At 44.7% G+C, this 12003-nt stretch overlaps 1 protein-coding gene across 2 annotated transcripts in view; it reads right to left on the bottom strand.

The window, feature by feature from the left end:
* HDGFL2 (HDGF like 2) overlaps nucleotides 1-12003 on the bottom strand; it is a 107766-nt gene that overhangs the window by 67302 nt on the left and 28461 nt on the right. For both annotated transcript variants that reach the window (XM_069962563.1, XM_069962562.1), the window contains exons 4-8: nucleotides 3669-3794; nucleotides 3202-3279; nucleotides 2863-2931; nucleotides 2664-2778; nucleotides 2512-2581 (exon numbers count right to left, since the gene is read on the bottom strand). In XM_069962563.1, the coding sequence (XP_069818664.1) occupies nucleotides 2512-2581; nucleotides 2664-2778; nucleotides 2863-2931; nucleotides 3202-3279; nucleotides 3669-3794 (458 nt within the window). The remainder of the gene's footprint in view (nucleotides 1-2511; nucleotides 2582-2663; nucleotides 2779-2862; nucleotides 2932-3201; nucleotides 3280-3668; nucleotides 3795-12003) is intronic.

Here is a 12003-nt window from a genome sequence, read left to right as displayed (position 1 = left end):
CCCACCCTTCTCCACAAGTGGTATCCCACGGTACCTGATGTGTGCTGGCGGTGTGAAGAGGCTGAGGGGACTATGTCGCACATATGGTATACGTGCCCGCGGCTTCGGGGATACTGGTCGACTATCCTACGCACTATACACAATGTCACAGGTGTCCTTATCCCCAACACCCCAGAAGCGGTGCTGTTGTATATGTTCCCCACTGCCCAATCCAGATTCAAGAAGTCCTTAGCCAGACACCTCCTGCAGGCAGCGAAGACAGTACTGCCCCGACGGTGGAGATCCACGGAGCCCCCTACACTAGATGATTGGTTCGCTGGTTCGCTGAAATTGCCCAAATCCATGACATGGAAAATCTTATTGCGGTCACCCCAACAGCTGTAAAGAAGTACACAGCCACCTGGAGCCCATGGTTGCTCTTCCGCTCTACCGACTCATACAGAACTGCGGCTGTTTGAACAATTCTGCTCTTTTCGACACGGGAGCTGTCCCCCTCTCGCGACGCCCATTTTCACCGCTCTAACGGTAGGCACGACCGAACTGTCTAGCATAATATGTGTCGTTGTAAACGCATGTTATCCAGCTAACGTAGAGGCATCCCCTCCCCCCCCCCCCTTGTCTGTGTCTCCTTGTCCTTGTCTTTTTCTGTCGCTGTGTCTAACTGCCTATGACAAGTTTTTCTTTTAGCCATTGCTAGGTACATGTAATTCTCAAGTTGCTGCTGTTATGGGAGGCCGCTGCACACTTAGAGCCCATCACCCCTACTATCAGGGCCTGAGGCAGGCTGATGCCAGCATACCCGTAGTCCGAGTCCTCCTGGCTACTGCTCTCTCTTTACCTAACATCTTTCAGTTGTATTTAGAGCAAGTTGTAACAGCAATAGGTATATCCTGTGGGGGCAGACACGTCAGGAAAGCAATCTTATCACCTTGTAGCCAGGTCTCCTGATCGTGTCAGATACCAATCGTACTTATTTGGCTATTCTCCCTGATTTATACTGCTTGTATATTGCCTTGTTATTGTTTTTCTATGTTGTTTATGTCTTAAACAGGACTCAACGTCCTTTGTCTGTTGTTCTTATTGAAAATAAAATAAAACTTTTAAATTTAAAAACGTCAGCTTATGCCGCAAAAAAAAAAAAAACCCTCACATAACTCCATTGGCGAAAAAATAAAAATATTACTGCTCTTACAATATGCAAGACACAAACAGTTTTTAGAGTATAAACAACATAAACTATAACAAAAGCTATATAAAATGGATATCACTGTATTCGTACTGGTCTGATGAATAAAGGTAACATGTCATATGTAACGTATAGTAAACGGCGTACAAACAAAATGGTCAAAACAGCTGCTAAATTATGTTCATTATTCATACCACCTCTTAAAAAATGTAACACATCATGTCCCCCAGAATGGTACCGATGGAAACATAAACTTGTCTTACACAAATATTTTGGCACCGCAAGGCCTCTGTGACATGGTATAATGGCTAAAAAAAACAAAAAAAACAACAAAGGCCCCAAAATTCATCAGGCCTCTGTCATGTCTGTGGTAACTAACATACAGGCCCCACCAATCCACTTCAGAACTGAACTGGTCCCTAATAAAATCAGAGCTGAAATTTTCATGAAAATTGGAAGGGGGGGAAAAAAAAAAAAAAAAAAAAACACTGCAAAATTTCGAAGCCCTCTAACATTCTAACAAGTAAAAGGACGTTCACCAAATGACCTCAACTTAAAGCAGACATGTTGTAGATGTTGCATTAATAATTAGTTCATGTGACATGACTATCTTTTTTAGGAAAGGAGAGTTTTTTTCAAATATTTGCTTAAAATGTTGTTTGTTTTTATTTTTACAAAAAACTACTGAATGTATCAAAGTATACCACAAACATAAAAAAGGATTATGTCACGAAAAAAACGCTTTCAGAATAACCGCGATAATTAAAGGCATTGCAGAGTTATCACTAATGAGAGACAGGTCAGATTTGAAAAATAGGCCCTGGGCATTAAGGTCAAAACAGGCTGAAGAGGCAAGGGGTTAATAAATATCAAGGTTGGCCGCCACTTTGTCCAAATTTTCAATTTTTGCCCATTGTTTATTTAAGTTTGATACCCTTATCTAGGTAGAGAAGAAAACAGAAAATTTTAAAAGAAAAATTGAGTTTGGAGAAAAATTTAGAAAGCCACAAATATGAAGCAAAGCTGGATTTTGTTTATTTCCAAAAAATTAAACCACCACCGTTCAGCCAGGTTATTTCACTTTATGTATTTCATCACTTATCTCATGTCATCTATGATCATGTGGTCAGACCTAAAGATCACAGATATAAGGCCCCTGCTCCCAGAAATGCAGCTGTGTACTAGAGCCATTTTCCTACTTCTGATAGGAGCACAGTGGCAGGGCCCATGCGATCACCTTGGCGAATAGTGTACCAAAGTACTTTATAAGTGCTGGAAGGCTTTACACCAAGGCAAAATAAAACCAGTGGCTTTGTTTTACTTACCTATCACTACTAGAACTTTCAGAAGATGCAGGTTTAGACTTCCATGTTTGTGGTTTAGACGTTTTTCCTGCTGTAAAACAATAAAGAGATAATTTATTACACTTTAGCTTTAATCTACTGTTTTAGCTTCTGCAACCATGGAGTTTACTAACATGTCCTGGGGATCTTCCGAGCTTTCTTAACAGATTTCTCAGATGAAGATGAAGAAGACGACTGTTTCTCCACATCACTTTCTGAGTCAGACTTTAAATCAGAATCGCTTTTTATCTGGAAAAACATACCTACATTTGTACACTCAATATGCATATTAAAACCAGTACTACGAACAGGTGAAAAATTGTGAAATCTGACCCTGGGCTCTTGTCTAGAGGTTGTGGACTTCAGTTTGGCACGCGGGACATTTTTTTCCAGAGTGAAATCCTGGGGCCGAAGGGGGAAAGAATGAAAATATTAATATACGTAAATATAAAACTTGCTCTGTGTGTATACACAAATAAAATATAGACACATACATACACAATAAAATGTCTGTCAGAAACTAAACCCATATAAACAGGAGAGCTTACAGCAAGAACAGAGTGCAAATATTTCCACATGAAACCAGCAGATTCCAGTGTTTTATAATAGCAGAAAAACTGCAAAATGGACACAATGACTTTTTTTATCTATCACACTAAAAAGTCATGTCACCTTGTCACTATCAGAATTCTCTGTTTCAGAGGAAGAAACGCTGTCAGGCTCCATTTCACTGGATGATTGCTGGGGAGGCTGTGGGAAAAAAAAAAACTATATAAAAACATATACAAAACTAAAATATCTGTTTTGCGTCATAAAAACAAAAATTATACATAGAGCACATATCCAAAGATATGGTGTTATTTTGCCTGTTGTCACATGCCATGGAACGTCCAATTACGTAAACAAAGCCTAATGTATTAAATAGCAAGGTCAAAAACAAAAAAAACACACACCAAGCTCAACCAAGGGATGGTAGAAGATAATATTTTATACTTCTACATATACATTTATATTATTTATGCTCAGTTTTGAAGCCCTCAGCTGTTTCTGCTGTAGGTTACTTTTATTCATGAAAGATGATAAAGACAAGGTGGAAAATCTAGTGGTGTACCCTAATGACTTACATATATAGTACATACCATTGCAGAGTTGGCCTGTTGTTTTTCATTGCCTTCATCTTCACTGGATGTGTCAGACTTTATAACAGGTGGCTTTTCTTCACACTCTGTTTCATTAGGTGCTTCACTATCTGATGAGTTGGTTGACTTAAAAAACAAAACAAAAAAACAAAGATTCTTTTTAAATGTTCTTTATATTGAACTGCACAGCACAAATGTAACTAACAGGCCCGGGACAAGGAGTTTTGGTGCCCTAGGCAGAGAAGGCAAATTGCGCCCCCCCCCCCCCCCCCCCCCGAACCCAGCGTTATCAGAATCGGCGGTCAGTTTCCCTAAAGGCCCTATTCCAAGGAACGATTGTCGGGCCATATTCGGCTGATAATCGTCCTGTGGAATAGTAGGCAACGATCAGCCGACATCGTTCATGTCGGCTGATCGTTGCGTCGTTTGTCTTTCAAGCATGTTGAAAAACAAACGACTGATTCTATCATTTTACTGCAACACATACTGTACATGCCTTCACCACTGCAGTGGGATCCGGTGCCTTGCTAAAAAACATTTTTATCACAGGTTGAGAGTGTCAGGGAGGTGGGTCTGTGACAATGTCTGTGCACGCCCTGCTCTATGGCTGCTGCATCTTCAGGTCGTCTCCACTCCTCCAGCTGTCACTTATTCTGGAGGTTGTGGCAGCTTGAAGATACAGCAGTGGCCAGAGAGCAGGGCGTGCACAGACATAGTCACAGACCCACCTCCCTGGGATAAAAATGTTTTTTAGCAAGACACTGGATCACACAGCAGCGGGGAAGGTTTGAGACAGCAACTGTATTGCTTCCCACTGTGCCAGTGCTCCCCTGTGCCCCCATGTAGTAGACAAGCCCCAAAGCACCCCATATAAATTGGTTTGCCAAATATGTGCCCCCATACAGTATAGGAGATCTTCTTTGTGCCTCCATTTAGGTAGGGTTTAGTAGTGGAGGTATTGTGGATAAGGGTGTAGTAGTACAGGTATAGATGAGAGGTGTAGTAGTGGAGGTATAGTGGATAAGGGGTGTAGTAGTTCAGGTATAGATAAGGGGTGTAGTAGTGGAGGTAGAGTGGATAAGGGGTGTAGTAGTTCAGGTATAGATAAGGGGTGTAGTAGTGGAGGTAGAGTGGATAAGGGGTGTAGTAGTTCAGGTATAGATAAGGGGTGTAGTAGTACCGGTATGGATGAGTGTTGTGTCAGTGCATGCAAGGAGTTGCAGTGTTGTCACAGGCTGACAGCTAACCTGTGACAACACTACAACTCCTTGCATGCACTGACAGCCTATGACATCACTACAACTCCCAGCATGTACTGGCAACCTGTGGCAACACTACAAACCTGTGGCAACACTACAAATCCCAGCATGCACTGGGATCCTGGGAGTCAGTACATGCTGGGAGTTGTAGTGTTGTCACAGGCAAGCTGTCAGTACATGCTGGGAGTTGTAGTGCTGTCACAGGCTAGCTGTCAGTACATGCTGGGAGTTGTAGTGCTGTCACAGGCTAGCTGTCAGTACATGCTGGGAGTTGTAGAGTTGTCACAGGCAAGCTGACAGTACATACTGGGAGTTGTAGTGCTGTCACAGGCTAGCTGTCAGTACATGCTGGGAGTTGTAGTGCTGTCACAGGCTAGCTGTCAGTACATGCTGGGAGTTGTACTGCTGTCACAGGCTAGCTGTCAGTACATGCTGGGAGTTGTAGAGTTGTCACAGGCAAGCTGACAGTACATACTGGGAGTTGTAGTGCTGTCACAGGCTAGCTGTCAGTACATGCTGGGAGTTGTAGTGCTGTCACAGGCTAGCTGTCAGTACATGCTGGGAGTTGTAGTGTTGTCACAGGCTGACAGCTAACCTGTGACAACACTACAACTGCCAGCAAGTACTGGGAGGGATACACACACATACACTCACTCACTCACTCTCACACATACATGCATACATCCACTCTCACACACACATTCCCATGCAGGCACTTACATTTCATGAGGGATCTCCTTCTATCTTCCCAGCACCTGCAGCTCCTCTGTCGTCCTCCTCACGGACACTATGCTCTCCCGCCCCTCCCCCTCCTGTCCTGCACAGACAGGAGACTGAAGCCATGAGGTGAGAGCCGGTGAGCAGGGCCGGGACAAAGAGTAGGCAGGGGTAGGCGATGGCCTAGGGCGCAAAACTACAGGGGGCGCAGTCTGGATGGGTAATTACTTTTCTTACCCATCCATCCTGTCCCCCGCTCGCCCGCCAGCCCACCCTGCACTGTAACCAGGGCCGCATTGAAGGGAGTGCTGTAGGGGCCAGGTGACTCACAGAGAGGGGACGGTGCTGCTGGCTGTATACTGCATTGCTTAGTGAGAAGAACAGACTTTTACAGAGCTGTCCTTCTCACTAGGATGCAGTCTGGGGTCGTGCTCCCTCCCCTGTCAGCAGTCTGTAGGTCTCACCGGCTCTCACCTCATGGCTTCAGTCTCCTGTCTGTGCAGGACAGGAGGGGGAGGGGCGGGAGAGCATAGTGCCGGTGAGGAGGACGACAGAGGAGCTGCAGGTGCTGGGAAGATAGAAGGAGATCCCTCATGAAATGTAAGTGCCTGCATGGGAATGTGTGTGTGAGAGTGGATGTATGCATGTATGTGTGAGAGTGAGTGAGTGAGTGTATGTGTGTGTATCCCTCCCAGTACTTGCTGGCAGTTGTAGTGTTGTCACAGGTTAGCTGTCAGCCTGTGACAACACTACAACTCCCAGCATGTACTGACAGCTAGCCTGTGACAGCACTACAACTCCCAGCATGTACTGACAGCTAGCCTGTGACAGCACTACAACTCCCAGTATGTACTGTCAGCTTGCCTGTGACAACTCTACAACTCCCAGCATGTACTGACAGCTAGCCTGTGACAGCACTACAACTCCCAGCATGTACTGACAGCTAGCCTGTGACAGCACTACAACTCCCAGCATGTACTGACAGCTAGCCTGTGACAGCACTACAACTCCCAGTATGTACTGTCAGCTTGCCTGTGACAACTCTACAACTCCCAGCATGTACTGACAGCTAGCCTGTGACAGCACTACAACTCCCAGCATGTACTGACAGCTAGCCTGTGACAGCACTACAACTCCCAGCATGTACTGACAGCTTGCCTGTGACAACACTACAACTCCCAGCATGTACTGACTCCCAGGATCCCAGTGCATGCTGGGATTTGTAGTGTTACCACAGGTTTGTAGTGTTGCCACAGGTTGCCAGTACATGCTGGGAGTTGTAGTGATGTCATAGGCTGTCAGTGCATGCAAGGAGTTGTAGTGTTGTCACAGGTTAGCTGTCAGCCTGTGACAACACTGCAACTCCTTGCATGCACTGACACAACACTCATCCATACCGGTACTACTACACCCCTTATCTATACCTGAACTACTACACCCCTTATCCACTCTACCTCCACTACTACACCCCTTATCTATACCTGAACTACTACACCCCTTATCCACTCTACCTCCACTACTACACCCCTTATCTATACCTGAACTACTACACCCCTTATCCACTATACCTCCACTACTACACCTCTCATCTATACCTGTACTACTACACCCCTTATCCACAATACCTCCACTACTAAACCCTACCTAAATGGAGGCACAAAGAAGATCTCCTATACTGTATGGGGGCACATATTTGGCAAACCAATTTATATGGGGTGCTTTGGGGCTTGTCTACTACATGGGGGCACAGGGGAGCACTGGCACAGTGGGAAGCAATACAGTTGCTGTCTCAAACCTTCCCCGCTGCTGTGTGATCCAGTGTCTTGCTAAAAAACATTTTTATCCCAGGGAGGTGGGTCTGTGACGATGTCTGTGCACGCCCTGCTCTCTGGCCACTGCTGTATCTTCAAGCTGCCACAACCTCCAGAATAAGTGACAGCTGGAGGAGTGGAGACGACCTGAAGATGCAGCAGCCATAGAGCAGGGCGTGCACAGACATTGTCACAGACCCACCTCCCTGACACTCTCAACCTGTGATAAAAATGTTTTTTAGCAAGGCACCGGATCCCACTGCAGTGGTGAAGGCATGTACAGTATGTGTTGCAGTAAAATGATAGAATCAGTCGTTTGTTTTTCAACATGCTTGAAAGACAAACGACGCAACGATCAGCCGACATGAACGATGTCGGCTGATCGTTGCCTACTATTCCACAGGACGATTATCAGCCGAATATGGCCCGACAATCGTTCCTTGGAATAGGGCCTTTAGGGAAACTGACCGCCGATTCTGATAACGCTGGGTTCGGGGGGGGGGGGGGGCGCAATTTGCCTTCTCTGCCTAGGGCACCAAAACTCCTTGTCCCGGGCCTGCCGGTGAGACCTACAGACTGCTGACAGGGGAGGGAGCACGACCCCAGACTGCATCCTAGTGAGAAGGACAGCTCTGTAAAAGTCTGTTCTTCTCACTAAGCAATGCAGTATACAGCCAGCAGCACCGTCCCCTCTCTGTGAGTCACCTGGCCCCTACAGCACTCCCTTCAATGCGGCCCTGGTTACAGTGCAGGGTGGGCTGGCGGGCGAGCGGGGGACAGGATGGATGGGTAAGAAAAGTAATTACCCATCCAGACTGCGCCCCCTGTAGTTTTGCGCCCTAGGCCATCGCCTACCCCTGCCTACTCTTTGTCCCGGCCCTGGTAACTAATACCAAAGGTACAGGTGATCCTAATGTTCTAAAGACAAAAAGCTTGTGTTTAAGACATAGGGGTTCCAGCTCTACCCATAGTCTAAGCACCCTATTACACATAGGGATTTTTGGCCGTACTTGGCCAATTACCAGCTGTTGTGGCTGATAATCACTTAGCGTAATAGGGCTTGTTGAAAGGTCACAATCCGCCAACATTGTGCATTGTGATCTTTCAACATGCTGAAATAACACTATCAGCACATTAACGGTCTGCTAGAGGTTGCTCCGTGCAATAGGAGAGGCGGCAGAAGACCACCGCTTTCTCTAAAGATCATCTAAGTAGCCCCTCAGCAGCTTCCAAATTATATTGAAATTATATGCACAGGTTCTCTTTTCTAATATATATGTTCCCCACTTTAAAACATAGTAACCCCCTGCCTCAACGTTTCACTGCCAAGCAGCAGTTTTTTCATGGGTGATTTAAACACATGAGTGGGCGCCACATGTAAACGCTGGTTATTTAAAAGATAGGATAGTGATGTCATCTAGGAGTGATACCTATCGGGTCAAGTTTGAAATAATAGACATTAGTGAAACTCATATAAATGGCTGCCCTATAAGGCAGCCATCATAGGTTTGATTTATTTGGTTAGGACAACAAAGGAGTTAGTCTCTGTCAGTGCTAGATGTTTTAGAGTGCATGTATTGACACTTAGGGGGAGATTTATGAAAGGGTGTAAATATACACTACCGTTCAAAAGTTTGGGGTCACATTGAAATGTCCTTATATTTTGAAGGAAAAGCACTGTACTTTTCAATGAAGATAACTTTAAACTAGTCCTAACTTTAAACAAATATACTCTATACATTGCTAATGTGGTAAATGACTATTCTAGCTGCAAATGTCTGGTTTTTGGTGCAATATCTACATAGGTGTATAGAGGCCCATTTCCAGCAACTATCACTCCAGTGTTCTAATGGTACAATGTGTTTGCTCATTGGCTCAGAAGGCTAATTGAAGATTAGAAAACCCTTGTGCAATCATGTTCACACATCTGAAAACAGTCTAGCTCGTTACAGAAGCTACAAAACTGACCTTACTTTGAGCAGATTGTGTTTCTGGAGCATCACATTTGTTGGGTCAATTAAACGCTCAAAATGGCCAGAAAAAGAGAACTTTCATCTGAAACGCGACAGTATTCTTGTTCTTAGAAATGAAGGCTATTCCATGCGAGAAATTGCTAAGAAATTGAAGATTTCCTACAACGGTGTGTACTACTCCCTTCAGAGGACAGCACAAACAGGCTCTAACCAGAGTAGAAAAAGAAGTGGGAGGCCGCGTTGCACAACTAAGCAAGAAGATAAGCACATTAGAGTCTCTAGTTTGAGAAACAGACGCCTCACCGGTCCCCAACTGGCAATTTCATTAAATAGTATCCGCAAAACACCAGTGTCAACATCTACAGTGAAGAGGCGGCTTCAGGATTTTGGGCTTCAGGGCGGAGTGGCAAAGAAAAAGCCATATCTGAGACTGGCCAATAAAAGAAAAAGATTAAGATGGGCAAAAGAACACAGACACTGGACAGAGGAAGACTGGAAAAAAAGGTTGTGGACGGATGAATCAAAGTTTGAGGTGTTTGGATCACAAAGAAGAACGTTTGTGAGACACAGAACAAATGAAAAGATGCTGGAAGAATGCCTGACGCCATCTGTTAAGCATGGTGGAGGTAATGTGATGGTCTGGGGTTGCTTTGGTGCTGGTAAGGTGGGAGATTTGTACAGGGTAAAAGGGATTCTGAATAAGGAAGGCTATCACACAATTTTGCAACGCCATGCCATACCCAGTGGACAGCGCTTGATTGGAGCCAATTTCATCCTACAACAGGACAATGACCCTAAACACACCTCAAAATTGTGCAAGAACTATTTACAGCAGAAGCAGGCAGCTGGAATTCTTTCAGTAATGGAGTGGCCAGCGCAGTCACCAGATCTGAACCCCATTGAGCTGTTCTTGGAGCAGCTTGACCGTATGGTACGCCAGTAGTGCCCATCCAACCAATCCAACTTGTGGGAGCTGCTTCTAGAAGCGTGGGGTGCAATTTCTCCAGCTTACCTCAACAGATTAATAGCTAGAATGCCAAAGGTGTGCAATGCTGTAATTGCTGCAAAAGGAGGATTCTTTGACAAAAGCAAAGTTTGATGTAAAAACAATGTTATTTCAAATACAAATCATTATTTCTAACCTTGTCAATGTCTTGACTCTATTTTCTATTCATTTCACAACGTATGGTGGTGAAGAAGTGTGACTTTTCATGGAAAACACAAAATTGTTTGGGTGACCCCAAACTTTTGAACGCTAGTGTATACCTGGTGTAAACTGCCCACAGCAGCCAATCACAGCTCAGCTTTCAGCTCTGGTAGGATAAAAGAGGAGGTCTGATTGGTTGCTATGTGTATATTTACACCCTTTCATAAATCATCCCCTTAGTGTGAACTCACTGTAAGGTATACTGCTCAGGCATTTGGACTTGCTAAATGCTCTTATGTGCAGACATCGGAACATAAGCAAAATTCAGTCTATGGGTGCGTATACATGTACAGGATCTGCAGCAGATTTGATGGCGCAGATTTGAAGCTGCAGATTCAAAGCAAATAATTTCCGGGCCATCAAATCTGCTGCGGATCTGCTGCAGATTCAAATCTGCTGCAGATCCTGTACGTGTGAACGCACCCTATAGGAAAGTCTCCAATGTATATGAACCTCCAATTAGTAGAGTGGAGCCAGTAGCTACTTGACACATAGGGGTGTTAAAGACTTTTTGATGTGGAAATAAAAAAACTTCTAAAAATATCTCATTAATATTTTTTTAACTAAGTATCAATAGTACAAGCAATTTTAAAGAAACTCTGCAATAGATTTTATTAAGCAAAAACAGTTTCTTCTGTACTCACAAATAGGGCTGGGCGACAAACTGTAAAAATACCGATACTGACCGACCTCGCCAGGTATTCGTGGTAATTCTATCTCCATAAAAAACTAGAAGGGGTATACACTTAAAAATTAACCTTTACTGATTTCTATTAAAACTTAATCCCCACATGACACAACACAAACAAATAATGTACAAATGGTGGCCTCAATTCCACCCTAACTGGTAACGTCACTGCAAATGTTCACAAAAAAAACAATCAGGGGTTCAATAAATAAATAATAAATGGTATTGTCTCACCCATCTGATGTCTTAATCAAGCGATGTTACTGTTACGTAGCTTGCGGAGGTGGAGAGAGTCCAGCGTGCAGGTGTTGGAGACCTACTGGCCCTACTATGCCCTGGATGAAATATAGGCCGTACTATCCCTGCTCGCACAGGGAACAGCGGGGCACTCGCCCTAAGAAGGGCGACCCCTACCCCGAGCTACCCCTTTGTCAAGAAAACCCTAATTTTCCCTTCCTAGCGTGCAGGTCCCCCACCTTCCGACGCGTTTCTGCCAGGTGTGCTGGGGTTATCAAGGAAGCGAGGCACACAGGGAAAACCATAAAATAACTCAAAATACAATAGACTGACAATAAGGCTCCGGTATGGTGTCCGGGCCTATAGGGATACGTATGGTTGGTCCCTGCAGTGGCAGGTGACCCCCTTCCTGGCGTAGTATCAAGCCAGGACACTATGGAAGC

Source organism: Dendropsophus ebraccatus, chromosome 3 (genome assembly GCF_027789765.1).
Source record: "Dendropsophus ebraccatus isolate aDenEbr1 chromosome 3, aDenEbr1.pat, whole genome shotgun sequence".
NCBI lineage: Eukaryota > Metazoa > Chordata > Amphibia > Anura > Hylidae > Dendropsophus > Dendropsophus ebraccatus.
The sequence above is the reverse complement of the archived record's forward strand: the minus strand, read 5'-3'. Positions and strand labels throughout refer to the sequence as shown.